General features: G+C 45.1%; 1 protein-coding gene across 1 annotated transcript; it reads left to right on the top strand.

The window, feature by feature from the left end:
- SLC10A1 (solute carrier family 10 member 1) lies at positions 1–26,257 on the top strand. Its single transcript, XM_045823074.1, has 5 exons — positions 1–525; positions 10,980–11,190; positions 17,977–18,155; positions 20,163–20,359; positions 24,032–26,257. The coding sequence occupies exons 1-5, from the start codon at positions 170–172 to the stop codon at positions 24,214–24,216; spliced, it is 1,128 nt and encodes a 375-aa protein (XP_045679030.1). The 5' UTR covers positions 1–169; the 3' UTR covers positions 24,217–26,257.
- Positions 26,258–27,105: the final 848 nt, after the last annotated feature.

Below are 27,105 nucleotides of genomic sequence, written 5' to 3'. Positions count from 1 at the left end.
TTCTATTTGCATTCTGGCCCGGACAGCCTGCCAGAGTAGACCATATCAGACCCGCTCCAGTTCTGTTTGTCCTGAAACTCTGCCCTGGGAGGTGATTGAGGAAGGTGCCCGGTGAGGGCTGAGCAGCGGAGGCAGCCAGGGTGAGCCAGTCTCTTGGCCTTGCGGGAGGATGGAGGCCCTCAATGTATCTGCCCCGTACAACTTCTCCCTGCCGCCCAACTTCGGCAAGCGCCCCACCGACCTGGCGCTGAGCATCATCCTGGTGTTTATGTTGATCCTCATGATGTTCTCGTTGGGCTGCACCATGGAGTTCAGCAAGATCAAGGCTCACTTCTGGAAGCCTAAGGGGCTGGCCATCGCCCTGGTGGCGCAGTATGGTATAATGCCCCTCACTGCCTTTGCCCTGGGAAAGATCTTCCGGCTGAACAACATTGAGGCGCTGGCCATCCTGATCTGTGGCTGTTCCCCCGGGGGACACCTGTCCAACCTCTTCTCTCTGGCTGTGAAAGGCGACATGAACCTCAGGTAGGACTGGGGAGGAGGAGGAAGCAGCTTGGGGACAGGGACCACATTGGAGGTGTCACAATCAAGGGGAAAATCTGGACTAAAAACAGAAGAGGGACTGAGTGGGGACTAGGCAAATGCTAGGGCAGGAGGTGGCAGGCATTATTGTCAAGGGCTTATGCTGGGCTGGGGACAGGAGCTGGGGTACGTCTTGGTTTAAACACCAAGCCTAAGAGACCCAGCTGGTCCAGGGACATCCTGGAGACCACTCGACTTCCAGAGGCATCCCCAGTGGGACATAAGGATTGTCTTAAAGGAGTACTGAATTAAACCAAAGGGACCTCTGGAGAACTTTACCTGCCTACAATGGGGGGCAAGTTGTCTACTTTGAGGCCAGAGATCTGAAAGGGGGTGCAGGTTGGCTCCAGGCACTTTCGTGGAGATCAAGGTGGCTTGGCACCAAATGGGCAACTCCAATTCTTGCATTGCAAGCAGGAATTTCCAAACCTCCTCCTGGCTCTCCAGGCAGATGGGATGTCTTCTCTTAACTTCCCTCATCCTCCCATCAGATGTGGGAACATTTCCGTGTGTAGATCCAAGATCCATGTGCCGGCCAGGTTATGCTGGGCCTTACCTCAGTCACACTTGGGCAGGGCATGGGGACCAGCAGCATCCCCATCACTGGCTGAGGAAACTCACCTGCAGGAGCTCCTGCCTTCATCTAAGCCTCAGTCAAGCTCAGTGCCTCCGGTTGGGTCCTCAGTGGAAATTCTTTTCTATGCCAGGTAAAGCAGGGGATTCAGACAGTCCACATAACCAAGGAAGGCACCCCCTCCTGGTGATGCCAAGTGAGGCCAGGGCCGATTTTTAAATGAAAAAAAAATAAGAGTGATACTTGGGGCTTGCCAGGACCTGCCATCTGAGCGGCTCTGGAGTCTCCACCCATAGGGTTCACCCTCACTGAGGTAGTCGATGGGAAGAAGAGGCTTGACTTGTACGGGCTCCCACAGGAACATATCCAATGTCCAACCACCTCACTGTGAGGAAATTCTTCCCTCTGTCTAATCTCAATCCGTCTTGCTGCAAAGCAAACCCTTGGTCTCGGTGTGGCCCCTGGACAAGGCTCATCGCAATCTCTGCGTCCTGAGAAACCCAGACTATACCTTGATTCTGGTTTAGAAGGGATGCAGGAGTTTGGTGTCCAGGAAGGGGTCCCTGAGGGCTTTTGGATCTGTACAAACAGCCGAGTGGGGTAGGAAAGTGTAAAGGTCAATGGGGGTGTTCTGAAGGGTCAGTGACCAGATGTCCCAGCTTCTTTGGCCAGTGGGTACTAACTAATGAGGTCTGCATTTCTGAGGCCTCTGCCCACGAGGCCTCCAGTGACTCAGGCTTATGACCCCTTATGCTCTCCTGCTCAGCCTCTGTGCCTGGGGCCCTGGAGACTGTCCCTTCTACCCAGACCCAAAAGAGACAATGCTCTGCAGGGACAACACCTTCCACCAGAGGACCCCTGCCCTCAGACAAACCCCCCATGCACCTTAAGCCTTGCAGACCCCACTGCAGAGTGAAAATCTCGTCATCAACCACCACGTGTTACCAGACTGTGTATTCCATTTGAGTTCTTCTAGGACAATTTGTTGTGTGTATTCTAGTTATGAAAATGATACTGACAATAAAGACCAGCCAGCACCGCACCGAGCACTCCACCCAGCATCCTCACACAGTATCCTGTGAGGGGGTGCTGTGTAAGGGCCCATTTAGAGGTGAGGGAACAGAATCCGGGGCTCCGAAGCCTGTGTTTTGCTCAAATACCTTCAGGGTCAGGCACGCACAAAAAATGAACAAAACGACAGGAGGCCGGCCGCCAGCCTCGAGGGCATGGCCCTGTCTCGCCACTCAGGGCAGACGCCGCGGGTGTTCTCCTGGGACGGGTGGGAAGCCACCAGCAGCACAGCTTCCTGCTTTTCCAGAGAAGGTAGAAACTCCCGGTTTATCTGAAATCTCCAAATTCTTAAATATTGGCAACTATTCAAAAGTTGTTAGGATACCATGCAAGCTACACTGGACATGTCAGAGGGCCAGATGTCACAGAAAGGCTACCAGCCCGGGACTGCTCTCAGCACAACGCTATCCTATTCCCATTTAGAGGAGGGTGTTTCACGACAGCGATTCCACCTGACCCTCGAGAAAGCTGAAGTCCAGGGACTTGCCGGAGGTTTCCCAGAATCTGTGGGCACAGGGTGCCAGGAGCCAGGCCTGGGCTCTCTCTGCCCGGTGACGCTGCCTCGCAGCTGGGGCGGCCACGCACACAGGCGCCAGGCACATTCCGGGAGGCTGGGCCACCAGCTGGACCTCGAACGGCAGCCGGGCATGGCAGCTCCTTCCTCACGGATGCCACTTAGACAAGCTCCAAAAAATGCAGGTGACGCAGGCCAGAGAAAATATCCCCAGAGCGGAAGCAAGCTTAGCTTGTCAGGGACAGAGAGTGACAGAGGGAACTGGGCCCCTTTGAATACATTTGATGTCCAAGTTCATCTGCTCCCCCTGAGCCAGCTCACAGCAGGGACCCCAGGGCCACTGGCTGTGGAGCAACAGACTCGGACACAACCCAAGGATTCCCACAGCTCTACCCACCGTGACAAAGGAAACCTAACCCAGAGGAGATGGAAGCCATTTGGGTTTCCAGAGTTTCCACTTCACCACAGAGACCCTGACAGGTCCCCTCGCAGCTCCCTCCGCTTCTGCTTCTATGGACCGGGACTCAAAGCCCGTCCTCAGACACAGCACACAGGGGTCCAGGAGCAGGGTGTGCGCAGTGCTCTGAGAACTGACGCAGGAAGAATGAGTAGAACAGCAAATTTTCTCCTGGCCCCCAGCGCCCTGAGAGGCAACCACATCCACAGTGTTACTACTATGGAATGGGTTCCAACCTCGGAACGAGAGTCTGGACAAGCCACCTCCCATCCCAGCCCTTCAGGGTGAGCTGAGGGTCACTTCAGTCACAGGGTCCAGCAAGTCAGGTGGTGGGCATCCCTGACCAGGGCCCAGCACTTACGAATGTGCAGGAGGTCCCTGAATGCCTACAACCTGGCTTCCACCCACACCCCCTCCGGCGGGCACGAGGAACACCAAGTCCCAGAGCAAATTCCAGAACTGATGTGCCAAGCCAAAGTAAGCATGATTCCTCTGCTCAAGGACATCAAAACAAGCCCACCTGTGTGTGTGGCCTTTCTCCTGAGAAGAGATCGACAGCTCGCACCACGTGCCCCTCCCCAGTCTCAACCCCCTCTTCCCACCCCACAGGGGGCACCTCCCGGAATTTAGCACCTTTATAGTGTAGTTTATACTATTTCTACTGATGTACCAATTCATAAACAAGATACACTGTTAATAGTATTGACACGTTTTTAAATTTCATACACACTATCATAGTGCCCATGTCATTTGACAATTTGCGCTTTTTTTTTTTTTGAGATATAGGCACATAAATAAAATAGCACCTTTGTGCATTAGGATTGGCGCATAGTTTGCTTGTATTTATCTATTCTCGTGTTGTCAGACATTCACATGGCTGACACATTTGACCGGCCTGGTGCGCGTGCCCCTCGCTCACGTGGAAGGGAGAGGCTGGATGACAGAAGCAGGGTGGCTGGGTTGTGCGGTTCACACACCTTCTGCAGACGGTCTCCAGAGCAGTCGTCCTGCTTCCCCCCATTTTCATCCACACGGGGGACTGTCAGACTCTCCATTCGTGCCATCTGGTGATACTAACCTGGGTCACAGCGGCTGCGAATTTAATTTCACGGGAGGTCTAGTGCCTTTTTAAATGTTTACTGGCCACTGGGGTGTCCTCGACTAGAAATGATGTTCTTTGTCTATTATTTTTCCAGTGTTGTGTTCTTTCTTCTTAATTTGTCATTTGCATTGTTTTTTTTCCATGTTGCAACAGTCTATTGACAGTTTGGGGCTTGTCTTCACACTTTGATAATAATGTCTTATTTCACAGAGTACTTATTTTGATTTAACCAAATTTACCAATATTTTTCCTTGACAGTTTGTTTTGGGGGTTCCTTTCAAAAGTCCTCCACTACCTTCAAGGTCATGAAGATATCCCCCTATATTTTCTTTGAAAAGTTTTAAAGTTATGCTTTTCACATGGAGATCTTCAGCTGATCTAGAACTTATTACGTATGCTGTGATTTAGTTTTACCTTTTCTATATGATAGAAAAAATACTCAGGACCACTGAGTGACTTTTTCTGTAGTCGTTTGTAATGCCTCACCCCCACAGACCAGATTCACACGCATGCACTGGTTTCTGTGTGGTACCTCTCTTCCCTTCCATGGGTCTCTGTGGCTCTCCTGGCACTACACCACACTTTCTTAATTACAACTTTATAATCAGCTTTGATATCTGAAAGGTGAGCCCCCCTACCTTGTTCTTGAAAATTACACTAGTTATTCTGGACCTTTTACTATTGCAGTTGAATTTTGGGATTAGCTCTCAAGTCTACAAAAGATGTTTCTGGCATTTTGGTTAAATTTGCATTAAATTTATAGATAAATTTAGAGGCCATCTTTATATAATGTCAAGTCTTCCCATCCATGAAAATGTATAGCTTTTCTTTTACTTAGGCTTTATTTTACACCTTTTTATGAAGTTTTGTCATTCATTCCATAAAAATTTTGCTTACCTCTTTTTGATTCATTTCTAAATATTTTTCCCTGGCTGGCGTAGCTCAGTGGATTGAGCACGGGCTGGGAACTAAAGTGTCCCAGGTTCGATTCCCAGCCAGGGTACATTCCTGGGTTGCAGGCCATAACCCCCAGCAACCACACATTGATTTCTCTCTCTCTCTCTCTCTCTCTCTCTCTCTCTCTCTCTCTCTCTCCCCGCCCCACTCCCTTCCCTCCCTAAAAAAAAATGGATGAATAAAATCTTAAAAAAAAAAATATTTTATAGTTTTGTGACTATTGTAAATGGTACCTTTTTTTAAAATCATATGATAATTTTTTCCCTATTAATCAAGACTCAATAGATTTTTATATTGTTAATATATTCAGAACCACATGGATTCTCTTACTTACCAGTTATAATTGAAATTCACTTGGACTTTCTGTGTGGACAGTCTTATCATTGGCATATAATGAAAATTTAGTTTCTTCCTTTCTCATCTCTACCTTTCTATTTCTCATTTTGCTGTGCTAACAATGACCTATATGTAATATAATTTACAACAAAATTGATAATAAATGGCATCCTAGCTTTATTCATCTAATTTTTCACCATTAAGTTTACTGTCTCCTATAGATTTTTTACTCTGGAATTTTCATTCTGTTACTAGTGTGCTAATTTTTATCATGCATGCGTGTGCATTGAACTTTGTTGAATGACACTTTTCTGCCCATAAAATGCTCATAACATTTTTAACTCAATAATAGGGATATATATCAGTAGATTATCTAGCGTTAAACCATTCTTATGTTGCTGGGATTAACCCATTTTGTCCTCTGTATTATTTTGTAAAGATATTGCTAGATTCATTTGCTAATATTTTCTATATTATTTTTTGCCTCTATGTTCATAAGTGAGAATGGCTACTAATTTCCCCTTCTCATACTGTTCTCCTCCAGCTTTGGTTCTAAAATCATGTTATTTGTATACAAAAGGGGGTGTGCTCTCCCTTTCATATTGTCTGTATAATATCGGGACCATCTACACCTCGAACATCTAGCAGAGCTCTGCTATAAAGCCATGCGGGGCTGGGATGATAAATCTCAGAAATCTTGTTAAATGTCCTTATGGTTCTAAGTTGATCAGATTTTTGGCTATATTTTGAATTTGTTTTTGTAGATTATATTTCCCAGGAAATTGTCCATTCAATCTAAATTAAAAAATAAAAGTATAAAATTGTATATGGAATTATGTTCCCATTTTCATTCCTAATATCTTCAATTGTGCCTTCCCTCCTTTTCTCTGATTAGTCTTGCCAGCAGTGTCTATTTATTGGTCTTTGCAAAAAAAACAAAAAACAAAACAAAAAAAAACCCTGCTTTTTGTTTAATTGGTCCTCTCAATTTATATAATTTTTAAAGTTTATTTTTTCATCTTTAATATTTTCTTTCTTCGAATTTCATTGGGTTTACTTTGTTTCTGAAATGAAATGCATGCTTAGCTCATTGATTTTTGTTTTTCTGATTTTCCTATATAAACATTTAAGTTGATGCGTGGGTCACCGGCCAGCAGTGATCATGGAACACTGCGATGGCTCATCAAAACACAAGAAAAAACATGCACAGAGACAGACCAGTTTCTGTGGAGAAGTAGGAACGGAATGGCCACCCCCTCTAGTGGGGAGCGCACCGATTTACCATCCAAACCAGCTTTTATTGGGTTCGTTTGGCATAAGAATTCAGGTAAAGCATATTACTCATTGCAAGAAAATAAGGATCAAAGGATAGGTAACAAGGAACTCTAAGGGTCTATTTTGAGTCAGGGTCAAAGAGCTGTAAGACTCTAATAAGGAACAAACTAACTTCCTCCTTGGACCCTTCTCATTCAACTGAGAGCATTCTAAACAAAGAAGGTTTCACAGGAATTTACATGTTCTTTCTTAGGCCTGATCACCCGGGGAATCCGCCCTTTCCAGCACAGGGTGGCACTACCCTGTCATTGTTTCAGGCTTTGGTGGAGCAAGGAAAGTAAGGCAGCCAAGAGATTAAGAGATTTTCTTGCAAATCAGGAGGACTCGGGCTTTGTCAAAGCCAAAGGGCAAGAGTCCATCACCCTCTTTTGCCGTAGCCCCCAGAGTCCTTCTTTTGGGGGCCTCCCACATGATCATGCCTGTCTTAGATCGTTCCCCCCTTGGGGAATCTTACCCGTCATTGGCTAACGGACCAAGCATTGGGGTCCAGGCAGGGTGAGGTATGAAGGAGCAGAAGCAGCGCTCCTGTCAGGGAGATAAGCTTGTCTCCTTCCTGGCTTATGGTTCCAAGGGCTTTCCCTTAGCCTTAGCCTTAGCCTTAGCCTTAGCCTTAGCATTAGCCTTAGCCTTAGCCTTAGCCTAGGAGGGGGTTACAGCTTCTGATACCAGGCAGGGCGGTTCCCAACATTAAATCTATCAATTTTTCTCTAAGAATTAATTTAGATGCTCCCCAGCTTTTTAAAATTAATTTATTTTTTGAGATATAATTCACATACCATCGTAAAATTTACCCTTGCAAAGTGCATAATTCAGTAGTTTTTAGTATCTTCTCAAGGTTGGATAGCTAATCACCACTACCTAATTCCAGAACATTTTAAGTTACCCCAGAAAGAAACCCTATACCCAGCAGCACTCACTCCCCTTACCCCAGCCCCTGGCAACCCTCTAATTGGCTATTTGCCTCTACAGATCACAAAGAAATGGAATCACACCATATAGGGCCTTTAATGTTTCTGCCTCTTTCACTTACCATAATGTTTTCAAAGTTCACCCATGTGGCAGCATGCAGCAGTACTTCCCATTGCTTTTACAGCCAAATACTATTCAGTTGTATGGACACACCTTGTTTTGCTTATCCATTTGTCAGCTGATGGATTTTTTATTGTTTTCCACTTTTAGCTATTATGAACAATCCTGCTATGCACATTAGTATCCATTTTTTGTGTGTGGAAATATGTTTATTTTTCTTGGATATATGCCTGGGAAATGGATATGTCATATGCCTTGCTCAGTCATATGACAACTTTTTGAGGAGCTAGCAACTATTTTCCACGCTGGCTGTACCATTTCACATCCCCATCAACAACATATGAAAATTAAAATCTCTCCACACCCTCTCCAAGACCTAGCCAGCAATTTTACTGCAGCCATACCAGTTGGTGTGCAATGGTACCTTATTATGGTTTTGACTTTTATTTCTCTTTTATGTTTATTGGCCAATTGTATATCTTCTTTGGAGAAATGTTCATTCAAGTCTTTTCCCATTTTTAAATTCTGTTATTTAGGGCTTTCAAGTTAAATTGTAAGAGTTCTTTACATATTCTGGATACTAAGCCCTTATATGCTTTGCAAACAATTTCTCCCATTATGTAGGAGACTTTTTTGATAGTGTTCTTTGGAGCACACAGGTTTTTAATTTTGATGAGGTCAAATTTATGTTTTTATGTGGTCATTCATGCATTAGGTATCATTTCTAAGAAACATTGCTTAATCCAAGTTCATCTCCCCATGTGTTTTTATTTTTATTTTAAAGATTTTATTTATTTATTTTTAAAGAGAGGGGAAGGGAGGGAGAAAGAGGGAGAAAAACATCAATGTGTGGCTGCCTCTCGCATGCCCCCTACTGGGGACCTGGCCTGCAACCCAGGCATCTGCCCTGACTGGGATTTGAACCAGCGACCCTTTGGTTTGCAGGCTGGCAATCTACTGAGTCACACCAGCTGGCACTCCCTGTGTATTTTTAAATATGTATTATAGTATATTCTTTTTTTTTAAGATTTTTATTTATTTATTTTTAGAGAGGGAAGGGAGGGAGACAGAGAGAGAGAGAAACATCAATGTGCGGTTGCTGGGGGTCATGGCCTGCAACCCAGGCATGTACCCTGGCTGGGAATCAAACCTGCGACACTTTGGTTCACAGCCCAAGCTCAATCCACTGAGCTACACCAGCCAGGAATTAAATATGTATTATAGTATATTCTATTCCAAATATTTTCTTTTCATTATTTCATATTTGACCCATGAGATAATAAGATATTTTACTTTCCCAAATTGTTTTTTATTATTGATCTCTCTGTTTCAACTCTCCTCTTTTCAGAAGCCTAAAATCTCAAATCTGGTCCCTGTCTTAGGCGTTAACACCTCAGCCTCCAGATTCCCCAAACTGACACTATACTTCTTACCCCTCCATGTAGTGTAGCTTCAACATGAGTTTATCCACTAACTACAGCAGGTCCTCAAATAACAAATAACGTTTCTTCCAACAGTATTGTGTTATAACAACGCAATGCTGTAGGAACTTAACTCTTGTTTGTGTCAGTTAGCCCATGGTCAAACTGCCTTTTCACATATTTCAGTAAGTGAAGTATGTGCAACTCTAAGGTGAAGACTTACTTTACTTTGCTTTCTTTGTTTCTGATCCCCGAAAACCTCCCTTACTTTCTTCCACACTCAAGTATGTACTTAAGTGTTTCAAGTATTCACAAGGGAAGGTTTCCCCATTTTCAGCACACAATATTCTTTGAGGGTGTCTCCTCACCTCTGACAGTGTCTTATCCCTGTGATCTTCCCCCTGTTGCTGTTCTTGATGGCTACACTCTGGACCCTTTGCACTAGGCTGCACTTGATGTTCATTGAAGCCACAGTTCACCTTGATGGAAACCATGGAGACGTGTAGATAGAGGATAGGGCTGTGCGTGTGGAGGAGGGATGCACACTGTGGTGATCATCCTGAGGGCCTGCTAGGATGGAAGCCAGAGCCACATAGTGTAAGGTCAGTGTCCACACATCCTAGACTGTTCCCCAGCAGCTTCATCCTCTCAGCTGGTCTTTCTGGAAGGCATGTGCCCATACAGGGTCCTGGGACAAACATGTATTAGATTCTGAATGGAAATAATAGGACAACTAGGATACAAATTAGAGCTGGGATGGTGTGTTATTCAGGCTCTGAGACTCACACTCAGTTTATTTAACAAATGTAAGGATAAACCAGAAGGTGAAGAATATGAGAAATACCAGTGTTGGTGACTAGAACCGTACTGAGGTACAAAGCAGGTCTGATGACCAGGTTGTCTGGTCACTTTTGCAGCACATTCTGTTGCTGCTATTTTTACAGACCCTCTGACCATGGTCTCTGTTTACTTTTCCTTTGCATGTTTGTGGCCACTGCCTGGCCACCCCACCCTTGCCACCCACTCTTAAAGACCACAGGTTCTGTCATTGGGTCTCACATTCAAAATCTCCAAGAGAGAAAATGTTCTTGATACAGTTAAACCTTATCTCAGTTGAACGTGACCACTATGTCCAGCCATCCCTGAGGCTCTAAGACAGACACCACTGTGGGCCAGGTGCTGCTCTGTGATCCAATAGGATAAGGTAGTCGGAATGATGAAGTCACACAGTGGGCTTTCTTCTGAATGGGCTGTGCATATAGCAAGTGCTCAGAGCAAAAAGAGTTCTATTAAAGAGGGAATCAGAATACTCCTTCCATAAGGAAGCACACAGGGATTGACACAGTTGGACAGACCTGGGTACAAATCCTGCCTCCAGCCATCACTACCTGGATCCCGGACACGTCACAACTCTTCTAGTCCTTAGCTTCCTCATTAGCAAAGGGAGATTGTATGCTTACCTCCTAAGGCTACCAGGAAAAGAAAATGAAGCAATATATCTAAAGTGCTTAGCCTAGTGCTCTGGCACACAGCTGGCAGCCGAGAAAATCACCCATATTAATGGGCTTTCTTTCTGCACTCTTCCTATGTCTCCCACACAGCATCGTGATGACCACCTGTTCCACCTTCTTTGCCCTGGGCATGATGCCCCTCCTCCTGTATGTTTACTCCAGGGGAATCTATGAGGGGAACCTGAGGAACAAGGTACCCTATGGAGGCATTGTGTTATCAATGGTACTGGTTCTCACCCCTAGCACCTTAGGGATCTTCCTCAACAGCAAAAGGCCACAATATGCACGCTACGTCATCAAGGTAAGAATCTGGGGGCTTGAGTGGGGAGCAAGATTGCCACTGTCATCTCAGCATACGGCTTGACACAAGTTGTTTGGGCTTTTTTCTGTGTTGGTTTTTTTCCTTGTTTACAAAAAGGAAAAGGAAAGGGAAGAGAAAGGAAGGGGACAGGAGGAGAGGGCAAAGGAGGGGAGAAGAGGAGAGGAGAGGAGAAGAGAGGAGAAAGAAAAGAAAAGAAAAGAAAAGAAAAGAAAAGAAAAGAAAAGAAAAGAAAAGAAAAGGAAAGAAAAGAAAAGGAAAGAAAAGAGAACAAAGGTCTACTATTGGGACAGCCACTTAATGGGATTGTAATGTGCCTGAGAATACTTTCAAAAAGTTAAGAGGGAAAAAAATAAAACACCCTACACAACTATAAGGTATTATCATTAGTTTAATAATTAAATTTTTATTATGCACTTACTAGATTTTTTATCCTACACCTTCTGAGGATTCATGGACAGTTTGCAGAAAGTGAAATAACACACAAGAAACGAGACCCAACACAGCAATCAATCAAGCATTCGCAAAATGCAAGGAAGTTAGTGAGGGCCAGGTAGCACAGAAAGGCCTCCTGGAGTGGACAGTCTTAAGCCAAAACATGAACAAATATAGGATTTGGGTAAGCCTGGGGACAAGCCTGAATGGGGGGAGCTAGCATAAACCTGGCTGACTTGCCAAGAAGCCAGAGGGGTGGAGCCCAGGTGAAGAGGTGGTATGTACATTCCCAGCATTTCAGGAGTGGGATGGGAAGAGAGTGCAGTGAGTAGGACCCCAGAGAGTTGGGGGAGCACTGTGGTCACAGGCAGAGCATCAAGCCACCACCTTGCCCTTGGAAGAATCACAGACTCTTGGAGTGCAACCATGGTCTCTCTGCCAACTTTTGTGACCTTAGAGCTCCATCCCTGTCAGTGTGTACTCTGGCTCACTGCTCATCACTTGCCCTAGGGAACACTCTGCCTCCTGACACACTGAGGGTGTGTTCCATCCTGCCCCTGGATCTATGCCCAAGGGCCTGTCTACAGAGCATGCTATCTGGAAGTCAAGGCTCAGAAGAAGCTTAGGCCTTGAGACAAAAAGCTGCAGTTCAGGTTTTCAGGGTTACTGGATTTTCACACTACCACTGTCAGAGTAGCTTTACACAGTCCTAATTCTGTGGCCACAGCTCCCCTTCCCACCTGTTGAAAGACACGGACACCATTCCTCCTCCTGCCTGTGCTGATCGCCTTACTCCGCTTGGGATGGCATCCTCCGTTCTCTCCACCCTCGCTTCTCAGAGACCGCCTTTTATTGATCGTGTGCCTGAGCCCCCACAGTCTCCCCAACCTTGCTCATCTCTAGAACATCTCTGTATTAGCTGTTCACAACCAGCCTTGATATGGAGCCACACCTCTCTTACCTTTTTTTTAATCCTCACCTGAGGACATGCTCATTGATTTTAGAGAGCGGGGGAGGGAGGGGAGAGAGAGCAGGAGAGAAACATCATTCGGTTGCCTCTCATTTGTGTTTGGATGGGGGATGAACCTGAAACCTAGATATGTGCCCTGACCAGGAATTGAACCTGCGACCTTTCAGTTTATGGAACGATGCTCCAAACAACTGAGCCACGCCAGTGGGGGCTTTGCTTTTTTTTTTTTTTAATCCCTTCTTAACCCCACTTTGGGAAACACCTCTGCCCCCAACCACGCCCTCTCGCATGGCTTCTTCTCCCAGCACACCACCACCAGGGCTGCTCTCCCCAGGGACCAAGCCCTCCACAACGAGCCTCAGTAATGGGAGTCCCTCTCTTCTCTCCTTGGTCTCCCATCCACTCAGCATCCTGATGACCACTTGCCCCATTTTCTTCACCAAATCCAACAGATTATGGTGGACCAGCGGCTCCTTCTCAAGAGGCTTCGCCCTCAGCCTCGGTTGGAGCCTGGGTGCTCCGGCTTTTCCCACCACCTCTCTGGTGCTTCTTTTCAGACTCCCTTATGAGTCTCCCTGGTACCAGTTCTCTGCATTCAGCTCGAGCTCTCTGCTTTTCTTGCCAGGCTTCCCTGAGCCCAGAGTCTTCCCGCCGCAAGGCCCATCTCAGCAAACATCTATGAGCTGAGATGACTTGCAAAACAGCCTCTTCAGCCCTCAACTCTCTCCTGACTCTGGAGTCCATTTATTGGCTGTCAAGTCTTTCTACATGAATATGCTTCAGGCATTAAAACTTGGCATGACTTAAATTAAAATCAGCTCCTCCCCAAGCCTGCTTCTCCCCTCTTCCCCCTTGATTATCTCGATGACTGGAGTTGAGCATGCCCAACTGCCTGAGCCAGAAACTGGAAAGTTATTCTCAACATCCGTCCCCTCTCCCTCCCCACTCACACTAATCAGTGATTGTCAGTTCTTCTGCTTTTGCCGGAATCCATCCACCCCTCCCCATCCTGTGTCCACGGTCTTTGTTCAGGCCACTGTTCTCTCACTAGACAACTGAAATAATCTTCTAACCTGGCTCCCTGACCCAGTTTTAACCTGAGGGTGGAAAGTACAAACTACCCCTCAGGATAAAGTTTAAACTCATTAATGTGGGTCCTCAGGCCTTTCTTGATTCGGTCTCAATGGACCTCTCCAATCTATTTTCTTTGCACAGGCCCTTTCCCCTACCTGGGACACTCCCCTCTCCAAGTTCCACCTCATCCACCACCTTTCACTGGGCTCACTCATGCTCACCCTTCACGTTCAGCACAGATGGCATCTCCCCAGGCAGTTTTCCTTAACTCGCAAACCTGGCTAGGATGCTGGTCCCAGTTACTCCCGCAGCACCCAACACTGATGCCGGCAGCACTTACCACACTGTATTATAAACACCTGTTTGGTTTTATTCCCCACTCACCTCGAGTTCCTCGCGAAGAAAGATCCTAAGGCTGTATGTTAACACCCAATCCCAGTACCTATAACAGGGCCCCTAGTGCATGAGAATAAATAAAGGAATAAAAGAACAAGTTCTGCCTCTCCCACACATTAACAGTTGGGGGGAAATCCAGAAATGCGATTGTCCACCATTTCATTTATTCAAGATAGTGTGTGGGGTGTAGGAATAAAGAAAAAATCACAAACAGCCCTGGCCAGTGCAGCTCGGCTGATTGGAGCGTCATCTCCTATCTGAAAGGCTGGGGCTTTGATCCCCCACCGGGGCTCATACCCTCGTTGTGGGTCCAATCCCCAGTGTGGGCACGTACGGGAGGCAACCAGTACATGCTTCTCTCTCACATCGATGTTTCTCTCTTTCCTCTCTGCCTTTCTCTCTCTAAAAGCAATAAAAAAGAGTCCTCCAGTGAGGATTAAAAAAAATCACAGAATATGAAAATGTGAAGTAACTTGATGAGTCAATGCAACTCTACCCTCCCCCATTTTATTTTTTTATATGTTTATTATTTTAGAAAGAGACAGAGAAACACCGATGTGAGAGAGAAACATCAATCAGTTGCCTCCCATACACACCCTGGCCGGGGTTTGAACCCACAACCTAAGTACATGTACCTTTGGTGTACGGGTCCACATTCCAACCAGGGAAGCCACACTGGCCAGGGCTACCCTCCCCCATTTTACAGATAAGAAAACCAAATAACTAGAACCCCAAGTGCAATTGATATAAGAACATATGCTTCCTTTTTACCTGAGAATAACTTTAATTAAAAGTATTCCAAGGACACAAAAAGAATCTCATATTTTAAAGCTGCAAAGTCCTTCAAGACAAAGTTCAGTCTCCTGCCTTATTTCCATTTAACAGGTAGAATTACTGAGGTCCAAGAAAGTTACTTGGCAGAGTCAACGTGATCAGTCAGTCTTCTGCTCCTGTTGTGCTGCACTTCCACTGCTCAATTCCACAGTAAAAATTGAGTCAAACTCACCCCAGAGAACGTGAAAGGGCTACGATATGCCCGGGCTAGAAAGACAGGGACAGTGTACATCCAGATCCAAATTACCATGGCCGCGCCCTCAGAGTTAAACAACCAGAGGTCAGCAGCTCCATCTATCTAATACCCCCCGACAGAAACCACCCCTGAGGATACAGAGACAAGCGTGTGGTCATGAGGCCGAGGCTGAGGCTTCCTTGCTTTCATGGCTCTTGGAGGTCTAGGTTCATCCTTCATTTCCCTGCTCCATAAAATACAGTGAGTTTCAAGCTGAAAAATGGGCCAAAGATCACCCCAGCCTCTTTGCATACTTAACCCTCCTAGAGATTTTCATCTCAAAATAATCCAACTCCTAAAACAGTCTCTGGCACAAGGTATCTTCTCAAACTGTTCGACCAGTTGCATTTCCTAGTGAGAGGTCATATTCAGATACGCCAAGATAGGATCTCGGGAAGCCTGTTTGGAAAAGCAGTTCACGTAACACTTTACCTTCCCCCGCAAGGGTTCATTCAAGGCTTTGTGGTTGGTGAACCCGAGCACAAAATGGACAGGAGCTACTTTTACCAAAAGGCGGCCACCACTCCTTAGTCGGGGTCCAGCCATTACACTGACCCAACCACTCTACCCATGCTTTCCCCTCCTGCAGCTGCTGGCGAGCTGACCTGGCTCTCCTCCGCCACATGGCTTCTGCCGACATGTGGCTCCTGCGGCTCCCAGGCCTCTGTCTTTTAGCGCTTGCATCTGCTCCTGCTTCCCTGCAAGTCTGAAAACTCCCAGAATGAGAGGATGTGACTACTTGGGCCACTCACCAACCTGTGTAGGCCACCTTCGTGGGAATAATTTGAGCCAGGTCACGTCCTGGGTCAAGATGAAGGAACTGGCTCCCCATGAATGGGCACTCATCACAGTTTCAATCACCTGACAGGGTAGGAAAGTCCAGTGGCACCAAAGAAAAACGCGGTGACCAATGGAGAAACCGCTACCTGTGGCCTCTCGTCTCAGCAGGAGGGCGTGGACACGAGATTTCCACGCAGGGCAGGCCTGACTGTGCAGGAAACTTTGCAGTGTTGGTTTCCTCTCCTTCGCCTACGAGCAACAGGCACTACAGTTTAGTGGGTGGTCCTTACATGGCAGGGCCTGTGTCGCCCACCTCAGAGAGGCTGTGACTCCGCCCAGTTTACACATCAGGAGGCCAGCTGAGCCAGTTTCCACACCCGGGTCACAGCGAAGTCTGCGCTCGTGACCACTCGGCAGCCCCCGAGAGCAGGAGGACGGGCACCAGGGCATGCGAGTGAATGCCCCCAGAGAAAAGGGGTTTCTGGGTTCCCAGACAACTCCTGTAGCCTAGTGCCCCCTCCATTTTCCATCCCACTCTTTTGAGGGGGCCAGATACTCTTTGGTCCTTCGTCGGAAGGCAGCAAAAAATCGAAAAGGAGAAATCAACTCAAAATGCAGGAACAGACTGAGCAAACTGAACACCGCATCAGTTTCGAGTCTTGCAGTAAAACTTGAGGCCCGTGGTTATTGAAGAGACCTGCGAAACTCCTTCCTGCTGTGGGATGGGAACAAGGGGGGCAGGCAACGTTTTATATGGCCCCCGGCTGGCTGTTAAACATGGATTCAAAACACAGAGATGCAAAACTATGCAGCTAAAATCTGAGCAAAATAAAGGCTAAAACGTCACCAGGACAACTTTGTGGATGTAATTAGTGCCACTGAATTGTGCACTAAAAAATCATTTAAATGGCAACTTTTGTGTTATATTTTACCACAATTTTTTTTAAATGGCACGAGGGGTATCAAATGCTGCATCTGTGAATGAACTGAAAACTGAACCAACACCTAGAATCATTGCAAGCTAACATGGTAAGCTCAAAAAAGAGTTTGATATATCTTTACCTAAAAGATGAGTGAGACAAAGAGCCTTCAATTTATGCATATAATTTATCAGTTTGGGCTGTGACATTCTCCAAAGTGCATATTATAAATCTACCTTGAAAATTAAAGTGGTAAGAAGCAACTAGAATTTTTAAAACAAAGGATGGCTTTCATATTAAATATTAACATGAATTTAATTGTAATTATTATTAAAAGCAATAAATGTTGCTTCCACAGAACTCCCCTGGGACAGGGTGGACACCTGTATTGTTTTTGATGATGCCATCATGACCCAAGATATCCCTGAAGCTCTTTCTGGGAACTTCCTTCATATCCAATTTGCAGGTCACTCAAGAAAGTAGACTCGCCTCCTTACAGTCATACATCATTTGGGATCTAAAACCACATTACCTGACTTGATCACCCAACTTGTATGTTTACCAGCTTCACTTCAAATGACTCTTGGCAATTTCCAGAAGTCAAATTCATCCTAAAATGTATGAGGTCCCTTCCATAATGGAAGTCCTACTTGAGACAAGGATGACAGGGTCTAGTAACAACATCGAGTAAGTTCCAAAACATCTGGAGCAAGGGCAGTATTGCTGGATTGTGTATACAAGCTCTAGAGTTGATGTCTTTGCAAGAGAACTTTGCATTTACAACCACTTTGCAGGGGGGGCTGAATAGTCTCGTTCCTGCATGCTCACAGCACGTATCTGAAAATCCGCTCTCCAGAGATGTCAAGCTGACACTGTACTTGGCTTAGTCTTTAGTACCAAGTGTTAATCAGGTCTCTGTCCTCCAGGAAGCTTCCTAACTACCGACAAGAATTCCAACAGATGGAAAACAAAGGTCTTTTGTAGTCACTTCCACTTCAAATACCATTTTTTTTTAATTAAAATGTTTCCCACCTCCCATGCCCACATGCTTTTACCAGCCCCCTCGGCCCCTCCCCATCCCCACTGCCCTGCTAACTGCCTCTGCTCCTTGTCCTCCTTCCCAGGCAGGAATGATCATCGTGCTTTTGCTCAGTGTGGCCATCACAGCGCTCTCTGTCATCAATGTGGGCAGGAGCATCCTGTTTGTCATGACGCCCCACTTGTGGGCCACCTCCTCCCTGATGCCCCTCATCGGCTTCCTGCTGGGCTTCCTTCTCTCCACTCTCTTCCGCCTCAACGGACAGTAAGTATTCCTCTAGGTCTCACTGTTCCATGGGCTGCACCTTTGTCTTGGTCTCTCAGGAAAAGGAGGAGGAGATCTGAGGCCTGGGGGAAGGCATTTTCCTAGCAATATGTCCAAATGCATCGAGAACATTAATCCAGAGAACAATGGCACTTTTCTAATCACCCAGAAACCAACAACTCATGGCAAAGTGCTCCCTCCAGAGCCCAGGTCCCAACTCCTGCCCAAACTCCTGGTAGCTAATGGCACCAGGGTATCTCCATGGCATCATGACAAGGGTTGATCATATTCTCCCTCTCCAATCTCCCTCCTTTTTTTGCCTGGACAAGGACACCATCAAGTGACAGCTCTGCTAAGGGGCACTCAGAGCTGCAGTGGCTGGGACCTCAGCTGTCGTCTAATCCAACTGCAAACAGCTGCTGCTTTCGGGGAACAGATGGCTTGGCAAGCCCGGTATGGGAACATCAGGCCCCGTCCACAGAGAGGAGAACATTCCAGGAACCTGTGCTCTCCTCAAGCGCAGGCGAATGCTTATGCAGGAGGCTACACATTAGTAGCACCCTAGTGCCTTCCCCCCAACAAAAACAAAAAAGTGTTTTAAAAATATAGCTTAAAAATACCTGGCTGGCGTAGCTCAGTGGATTGAGCACAGGCTGCAAACCAAAGTGTCGCAGGTTCAACTCCCAGTCAGGGCACATGCCTGGGTTGCGGTCCACGGCCCCCAGCAACCGCATATTGATGTTTCTCTCTCTCTCTTTCTACCTCCCTTCCCTCTCTAAAATTAAATAAATAAAATCTTTAAAAATATATATAGCTTAAAAATAATTATCCATAAAGAGAGTGAATTGAAGGTTGCGAGATAGGAAGGGGTTGGGGGGCTGGGTGAAAAAGGTGAAGGGATTAAGAAGTACAAATTGGAAGTTACAGAATAGTCTCAGGGACATAAAGCAGAACATAGGGAATACAGTCAATAATATTGTAATAATTATGGTGCCAGGGGGTCACTGCATAAATCACATAATTGTCTAACCACTATGCTGCTACACCTGAGACTAATGTAAAATAATACTGAATGTCAACTGGAAGTGAAAGGTAAAATTAAAAAAAAAATTTTAAATAAAAAACATCCATTCTGAAAACATGCTAACAAAGAACAAATTACCACAGGGTGTACCACATGGCAATTAAGTAGAGTCGAAAGGCTTCCATGACCACTCGATGTGGACTTTCACAAAGTCGCAGTGATTCGTACAGGTCACGGCGCCCCCGGCACCAAGCACCCAAACCTTCGCAGCAGCCTTCCCCACAGCGCGCCCAGAGAGCACTCAGGGTGCTAGTGAGTAACAGCTATTTTAATACACTGATCACAATTCAATGAATTCAGTGTATTTTCATTAATTGTGAACATCCCATTCCTTAATCCATAAAATGGACAGCAAAACCAAGAGATTGTATTCCAAAGACAAATAAATCTTTGAATCTAGTTTTTTTTATTTTTCCAGTCATCACATGTTCTGGAGTTCAAGGTATCCAAGCCAGAACCCTGGGGGCAGAGCAAGGCCCCCAGGTGTTTCCATCTTCCACTGGACGTTGAAGCTGCCATTGTCCTGTCTGTGCGCCCAGTGTAACCGGCCAGTGAGGGGCACTGACTCAACACGTTGCTTCCATCCTTCACCAGCTGGACATGGCTCCATATTTTAATTTGCTAACCCTACAAAAGTGCACAAATTGCAGATTTCCAAGACAATAAAAAATGACCTCATAAAAACTCCCGACATGAACCAACCAGGCACCATCTTCCACAAGCCTGGATTAGTGATTTTGAGACAGGTCAACTTTGCTTTTCTTGAAACCCCATGCACCCCGTACCCTGGCACACTATCGTCTGCCTGTCTTGGGGTGTTCAGTGGGTCTTAAAGTAACTGGGAAGGAAGAGATAAGGAAGTGAGTTTGCAACTCATGCCTCTTTTGTGAGGGCCTATGGGGTTGGTTTGTTTTAACCTACAGATGCAGCCGCACTGTCAGCATGGAGACTGGATGCCAAAATGTGCAACTCTGCGCTGCCATCCTCAATGTGACCTTCCCCCCGGAAGTCATTGGACCACTTTTCTTCTTCCCTCTCCTCTACATGATCTGCCAGACTGGAGAAGGGCTTCTCCTCATTGCCCTCTTCCGGTGCTACGAGAAAATCAAACCTTCCAAGGGTGAGTACCGAATTATTCCCCTTGCAGATCTGCTCTCATATTGGAGGCAATCCAGTTTCTGGCTAGGACCTTTTGGATGGGGCTATCATTCTTATCAAGTCAGTAGGAAACAGAAAGCATCAGGAAGCACAAAGGGATCTCAAAGAGCCGAGGCTACGTCATTCACTGCATTCTGTTTTGGATGGAGCTGGCCTCATGAGACTGAGGAATGTGGGCTGCTTAAACTGAGGAGACCGTAAATAGCGCTCAGGAGGAGAATGCAGGACAGAACTTTCTTGGCCATTAGATAGCGGTGAGATATTAGTTGTGTGAAAGGGCCCTTTTCGCCAGAGTTCAGGAGTCTGTACTTCAGGATCAGGTTCTCGTGTTTCTGGGAACCAGGTGAGAGCCCGAGCACCACGGGCACCCCCACACGAGGGAGAACATTCAAGCGATGCAGCCCCATAGCCCTGCATCCAAAAACAGAATTCTAATTCTTGTTACACGGTAACTTAAGTGTATTGAACAGTAGCTATCACAATAATCTAGTTTGATCGGATTTATACCTTAATCTGATTACTACTAGATTACTAACTTCCTAGCCAATTAGCACCTATTTTCTGAGGTTCAGATCATTTCATTCTCTTCGAAATATAATTAAAACTCAAGAAAGCCCAGAGTCCCTTCCTCAAAGTGGACTTTAACCATTTTTCCCCCCAAACCAGTAAACAACCTTATTGGAAATATTATTTCAGTATTTTATATTCCAAACATCAGTATATATGTTTTTATTTTTTAAATATATTTTATTGATTATGCTATTACAGCTGTCCCATTTTCCCCTTCACTCCCCTCCACTCTGCACACCCTCTCCCACCCACATTCCCCCGCTTTAGTTCATGTCCATGTGTCATACCTGTAAGTTCTTTAGCTTCTACATTTCCCATACAATTCTTACCCTCCCCCTGTCTATTTCTACCTATCATCTATGCTACTTATTCTTTGTGCCTTTTCCCCCTCTCTCCTCCTCCCACTCCCCTGTTGCTAACTCTCCATGGGATTTCCATTTCTGTGGTTTGTTCCTGTTCTAGTTGTTTGCTTAGTTTACTTTTGTTTTTGTTTGAGGTGTGGTTGTTAATGATTGTGAGTCTGCTGTCATTTTACTGTATAGTCTTTTATCTTCTTTTTCTTAGAAAGTCCCTTTAACATTTTGTATAATAGGGGCTTGGTGATGATGAATTCCTTTAACTTGACCTTATCTGAGAAGCACTTTATCTGCCCTTCCATTCTAAATGAAAACTTTGCTGGATAGAGCAATCTGGGATGTAGGTCCTTGCCTTTCATGACTTGGAATACCTCTTTCCAGCCCCTTCTTGCCTGCAAGGTCTTTTTTGAGAAATCAGCTGACAGTCTGATGGGAACTCCTTTGTAGGTAACTCTCTCCTTTTGTCTTGCTGCTTTTAAGATTTTCTCCTTCATTTTAATCTTGGGTAATGTAATTATGATGTGCCTTGGTGTGTTCCTCCTTGGGTCCAACTTCTTTGGGACTCTCTGAGCTTCCTGGACTTCCTGGAAGTCTATTTCCTTTGCCAGAATGGGGAAGTTCTCCTTTATTATTTGTTCAAAAAACTTTTCCACTTGTTGCTCTTCCTCTTCTCATTCTGGTACTCCTATAATTCAGATATTGGAACGTTTAAAGATGTCCTGGAGGTTCCTAAGCCTCTCATTTTTTTGAATTATTTCTTCATTCTTTTCTGATTGGATGTTTCTTTCTTCCTTCTGGTGCACTCCATTGATTCGAGTCCCAGTTTCCTTCCCATCACTATTGGTTCCCTGTACATTTTCCTTTATTTCCCTTCATTTGTTCATCTAATTTGTGACCAAATTCAACCAATTCTGTAAGCATCCTGATTACCAGTGTTTTGAACTGTGCATCTGATAGGTTGGATATCTCTTGGTCGCTTAGTTGTATTTTTTCTGGTGCTTTGATCTATTCTTTCGTTTGAGCCATTTTTTTTGTCTTGATGCGCCTGTTGCGTGGTGAGGGGTGGAGCTGTAGGTGTTCACCAGGGCGGGGCAACCCAGTCTCTGAGTTGTGACGCTATATGGGGGGGTGGGGCCCAAGGGAACGATGGTGCTTGCTCCACCCTCTACCAGATTTCAGTCACTTGCCCCGCTTCTCACAAGCAAACTGGGCCCCTCTCGTGCTGATTCCCAGGCAGGTGGGCTTGTGTATGTCCTAGGACCCTGTGGGTCTCTCAAACGAACTTTCCTGTGAGGCTGGGAGTCTCTTCTTGCGCCTCAACCCCCACAGGTGTTTTCAATTGGTGTTTTGAGGCTTTATTTCCCTGCTCTGGGACCCTGGGTTGTGTGGTCTGTCTTGCTCTCCAATTTCACCACCTGGTTTATCTGCACACGATATGTGGAACCGCCCGGACCGCCAGCCCCCTTAAGAGCTGCGCCCCTCCACAATCTGCCTCCTTGCTGGGTCTGCTGGGTCCACCCGCTGCCACCTTGCCCACCCCTGCAGCCACCACTTTGCTGTGATCCCTCTCCGCCTGGCCGCCTGACTCCGCCCCTCCTACTGGTCTGAATAAAGGTGTCTAACTCCTTGGTTGTCGGACTTCCATACAGTTTAATTTTCTGTCAGTACTGATTGTTTTTTGTTTCTAAATTGTCCTTCTTTTGGTTGTGCGAGGAGGCAGTGTGTCTACCCACACCTCCATCTTGTCCGGAAGTCTCAGTATATTGTTAATCACTCAAATCCTTAAACTCTTATTCCCACGAACTTAACTGAGGGCTGCTTAGAGACCTTTTTCCTAGACACCAGGGACTGATTTACACCCTGGGAGAAAGATGCAACTTCCCCTGGTGAAATTAATTATCTTGTAGTAGGCAAATGCCAATTTACAATGAAAATTTAACCTTGGTTATCAAGCAGCCAAAAAGAAACCAATAAATAGCTGCACACACCTCAGAATAATTTTGTAGATGTTGGTTCAAAACGACAGCAGAATTGTAGAAAACCTAGTCTGATGCTTATTTAAAAGCAACTCAAGAAGTCCATGGCCCATAGAAGTCTCCACCCTCTTTAACAAAAAATTAAAAAGCGAGAGTGGACAAGATTTCCACTTTGTGGACTAAGGGCCCAAGCAACAGCTCAGGATGAAGAACCTGTCAAGGGTTTGTGATTTTGACTCCTGTACCTTTCTAGAGTTGGGAGACCAGGAAAGGTAGACCCTGACTCCTGTCTTCACAGCTCCCTGCCACATACACACAGCCAGGAAAAGCAGACCAAACAATAAAATGGGGTAGTGGAGGGCATGGAAACACCTTGGAAGACTTCCCTAAGGTTCCTTCCACCATGACCCCTCCTTGTTCCCCAAATGCAGTCAACCACCTCGCTAAATGCAACTCCCTACTGCACTGCACATACAGGAAGTCAGGGCTGGAGTCCTGAAGAGTCAATGTCCTGCGCACTAGACCTTCATGACTACTACTACTAGTAGGGAGATTGAGGGAAAGCACATCTTTCCTCTGAGTTACATCATGAGAGGAGAGATGGTAGAGAGATGAGAAAAAACAGAGCCCACCTTAGGGGTAAGGTGGTATTCTTTTACCTTTCAAATTGAATAAGCTTTGTATTAACGATTCTCATTCTTCCCCACCTATAACCCTTTTTCAACTTCACAGATAAAACAAAAATGATCTACACAGTTGCTGCAACCGAAGAAACCACTCCAGCCGCTCTGGGAAATGGTAGCACTCCAAAAGAGGAGTGCTGCTCTTCCACAGCCTACCCTTGCCCGGGTGGCCTGGACTCAGGTCAGGTGATTTGGAAAGCCGGTACGGCGAGCTGCAGGGAGAAAGCGGCATGATGAGCGTACCAGCAGTGTCTGAGTCTTTCTCCAACATTTCCCACAGAAAGTCTCAAGACCATCAAGAGCTTTGCCTGGAGGACAGAGGGTGGGGGACATCACCCTAAAAGCCTCACCTACCTCCAGCTCAGGATTTGATACTTGTTTTAAAAAAAAAAACAAAAAAACTTGTTCAATGACACCCCCATGAAAGGAACCAAACTGCCTTTTGTCCCTGCATCTCTAGAACAGTGCCCAACAGGCATATAAAAAGGTGCTCGATTTCTAAACTAGTTAAAAATGCTTTCCTAAAAATCAAATATTCAAATCCTGTTCCAAGTTCGTTTTTTTAGGCTCAGAAAGCTGTAGATTTAGTAGACTTCAGAAGTCTTTTCTAGTAACCTTAAAAATTCAGATACCGTTCCCTCCCTTTTGACATCACTACTGGGATTAAAGCTCCTGAGAATATGAGCACACCACCAAGTATACAAAAACAATGTGATAATATATATGCAAGAGCAATTAGACAAGGCAAACTCACTCAGCCATAATGAAATAAAAGCATATAATCCCAGAAGTAGAGGGGAAACACTTTAACAAGAGCCAGGCACCAAGAAATATAAAAATCAACAGAATTGTTTTGCTAATCTAATATAGTCTTATCCCATCAGTTCATTAGTTATCAGTGGTTTCCACATTATGCTCCCTCAAAATCCAGAGTTGAAGCTACTGTCAAAGAGTGGTTTCTCAATTCAAATACTCAAATTAGAATTCTTAAAATTCAAGTTTTCTCCCATGAAATTATGTTTGTTTGTATATTGCTCATGTGCAAACAAGCGCTAGGCCAAAGATGAAAGAACACTGGAAAACTGCTTACCACGCCTAACTACTTGTGATTTCTGTTATCATTTAATGATTAGATACAACTGAAACTATGACAATTTCAGGATGTCTGGCAAATGTTCAAGACTACTAATATTCCCAATACCGAAGCAAACTGAAGAATCACTAATTTGGGCCACTGAAAGGTCTGCCACTTATTTTTTTACATATTATACACTGACCTAGCGATTTAAATATTCTGATATCTAACAGACACCATTTGCTAGGAAACTTGGTTAAGTACAACAAAATAGAAGAACAAGTTTAGCTTTTAGAGGAAGGGAAAGCTAGACTTGAGATATATTACCCTCGGTGAAAAAACATGGAAATATTATGGTTGAGTCCACAAGGAGACATCGTTAGACTTACTGTGCTCATGTTTTAAGGTATATAGGGGAGCACCACCACATTGTAAAGCATATAAATGTCAAATTGCTATATTGTACACCTGAAACTAAAGTTATATTGTATACTAACTATACTTTAAAATACATTGCAGACAAAAAAGATGTTACCCAAATACTAGATGAATATTTATAACACAAAAGTTGCACTACACCCTGTCAAAGACGGGTCCTCAAACTGCTTAGGCTCACACCCACACTCCTTTCTCAGGTCTGCGATCTGAGAATTTGGGCCAACTTGCCAATTCAAACCATCTTCTCTTCCATTTGTTTTAAGGCTTACTTTATTGCCTCACTGGGTAACAAATTATTTCTAATATCAGGTTAGCCAAGCTCATGTGGTTTAAGATGGCTATAGTAGCACTTAACTTTATTTGAAAGTTTTGTTGTATTACATTGTAACAGCTCTATCAGTGTGCATTTTTAAAAAAACCAAACTGTTTATGTAGCCATTGTAATATTGGAAATGGAAGAAAATACGCAACAATTTCAGCATGTTATATTTCAAGGAAGGTAACAACTGAAATCCCAAACAAGATTTGTGCAGTGAATGGAGAGGGTGCTGTGTCAATCATGATCAAATGTGTCAAAAGTGGTTTGCAAAGTTTCACGCTAGACATTTTCCCACTGGACGAAGCTCCAGTCAGGTAGACCAGTTGAAGGTGATACGATCATATTGAGATGTTAATTGAGGACAATCAATGTTATACCACAGGGAAGACAGCCAGCATACATCAAGTATCCAAATCAATAAAGTTTTTTGTGAAAATGAAAAATGTCTTTTATTATACAGAAAAAGGAATAGTTTTAGCCAACCCAACACAACAGCAATCCACTTGTACTTACCTATTTTGGAGTAGAGGGGCAGGGAAAAAAAGGGGTGAAACGTCAAAATACATACACCATACCTAGTTACCGATTTTAAAAGCTCGTGGGGGTAAAAAATAACCTCCCCATTTGACAGCAACTGCATGGCTGACTCACACAGCCTTCAGAACATCAAGAAAAAAGAGCTTCTGCCATTTCAAGTCAGTGCCCTCAAAGTTCAAGCATACCACATACTCTCCCCAGAATCACCTTCACAACTTTATGGCCCAAATTTGTTTTCAATACAGAGGCAAGTGGCCTTCACGCCCATATACCTTAGAGCTTTCAAATCTAAGGAGCAACTACCACTATTGACTCTTTGGGGAAACCAAAAGCCATCTTTCTAGTGCTTTCCTCAAAATCCCTGTAGGGCTGGGGCACCGTCAACACTAAAGTGTGGTTTTGGAATGCTGCAATTTAGACTTTCTGGGCTCCAATACCAGGCCATTATTTACTTGCTCTTCTCTTTGGCCCTGAATTTCCTCCATGAAAAGGGTGGTACACAGTAAGTAGTTTTAAAGACTCAGTGAATGTTGATACTCAGTTACCAAATATGTTAGCCTAGCCCTCAGAGGACTAAAACAATCTAGCCTCTGAGATTCCTGTTAAGAAATAGCTCATTATCCACAGAGAGTAAGCTGTAAGACTTGAAATAAAGATGGATAGAGAACCCTAAGCAGCTTTCACTCATTTTCCCCTAAACAGGTATTGTCACATCTATGCCTCAGGACAAGAAAAAGCACATGAACCCCTTTTA

Source organism: Phyllostomus hastatus, unplaced genomic scaffold (genome assembly GCF_019186645.2).
Source record: "Phyllostomus hastatus isolate PE091 unplaced genomic scaffold, TTU_PhHast_1.1 phas_scaffold_501, whole genome shotgun sequence".
Classification (NCBI taxonomy): domain Eukaryota; kingdom Metazoa; phylum Chordata; class Mammalia; order Chiroptera; family Phyllostomidae; genus Phyllostomus; species Phyllostomus hastatus.
The sequence above is the reverse complement of the archived record's forward strand: the minus strand, read 5'-3'. Positions and strand labels throughout refer to the sequence as shown.

Bases quoted from the DNA above. Each gene is read 5' to 3' on its own strand.
- SLC10A1 (XM_045823074.1), top strand. From the start codon at position 170: ATGGAGGCCCTCAATGTATCTGCCCCGTACAACTTCTCCCTGCCGCCC. The intron at 526-10,979 runs GTAGGACTGGGG...TCTCCCACACAG, and splicing joins AAAGGCGACATGAACCTCAG to CATCGTGATGACCACCTGTT. The intron at 11,191-17,976 runs GTAAGAATCTGG...CCTCCTTCCCAG, and splicing joins ATGCACGCTACGTCATCAAG to GCAGGAATGATCATCGTGCT.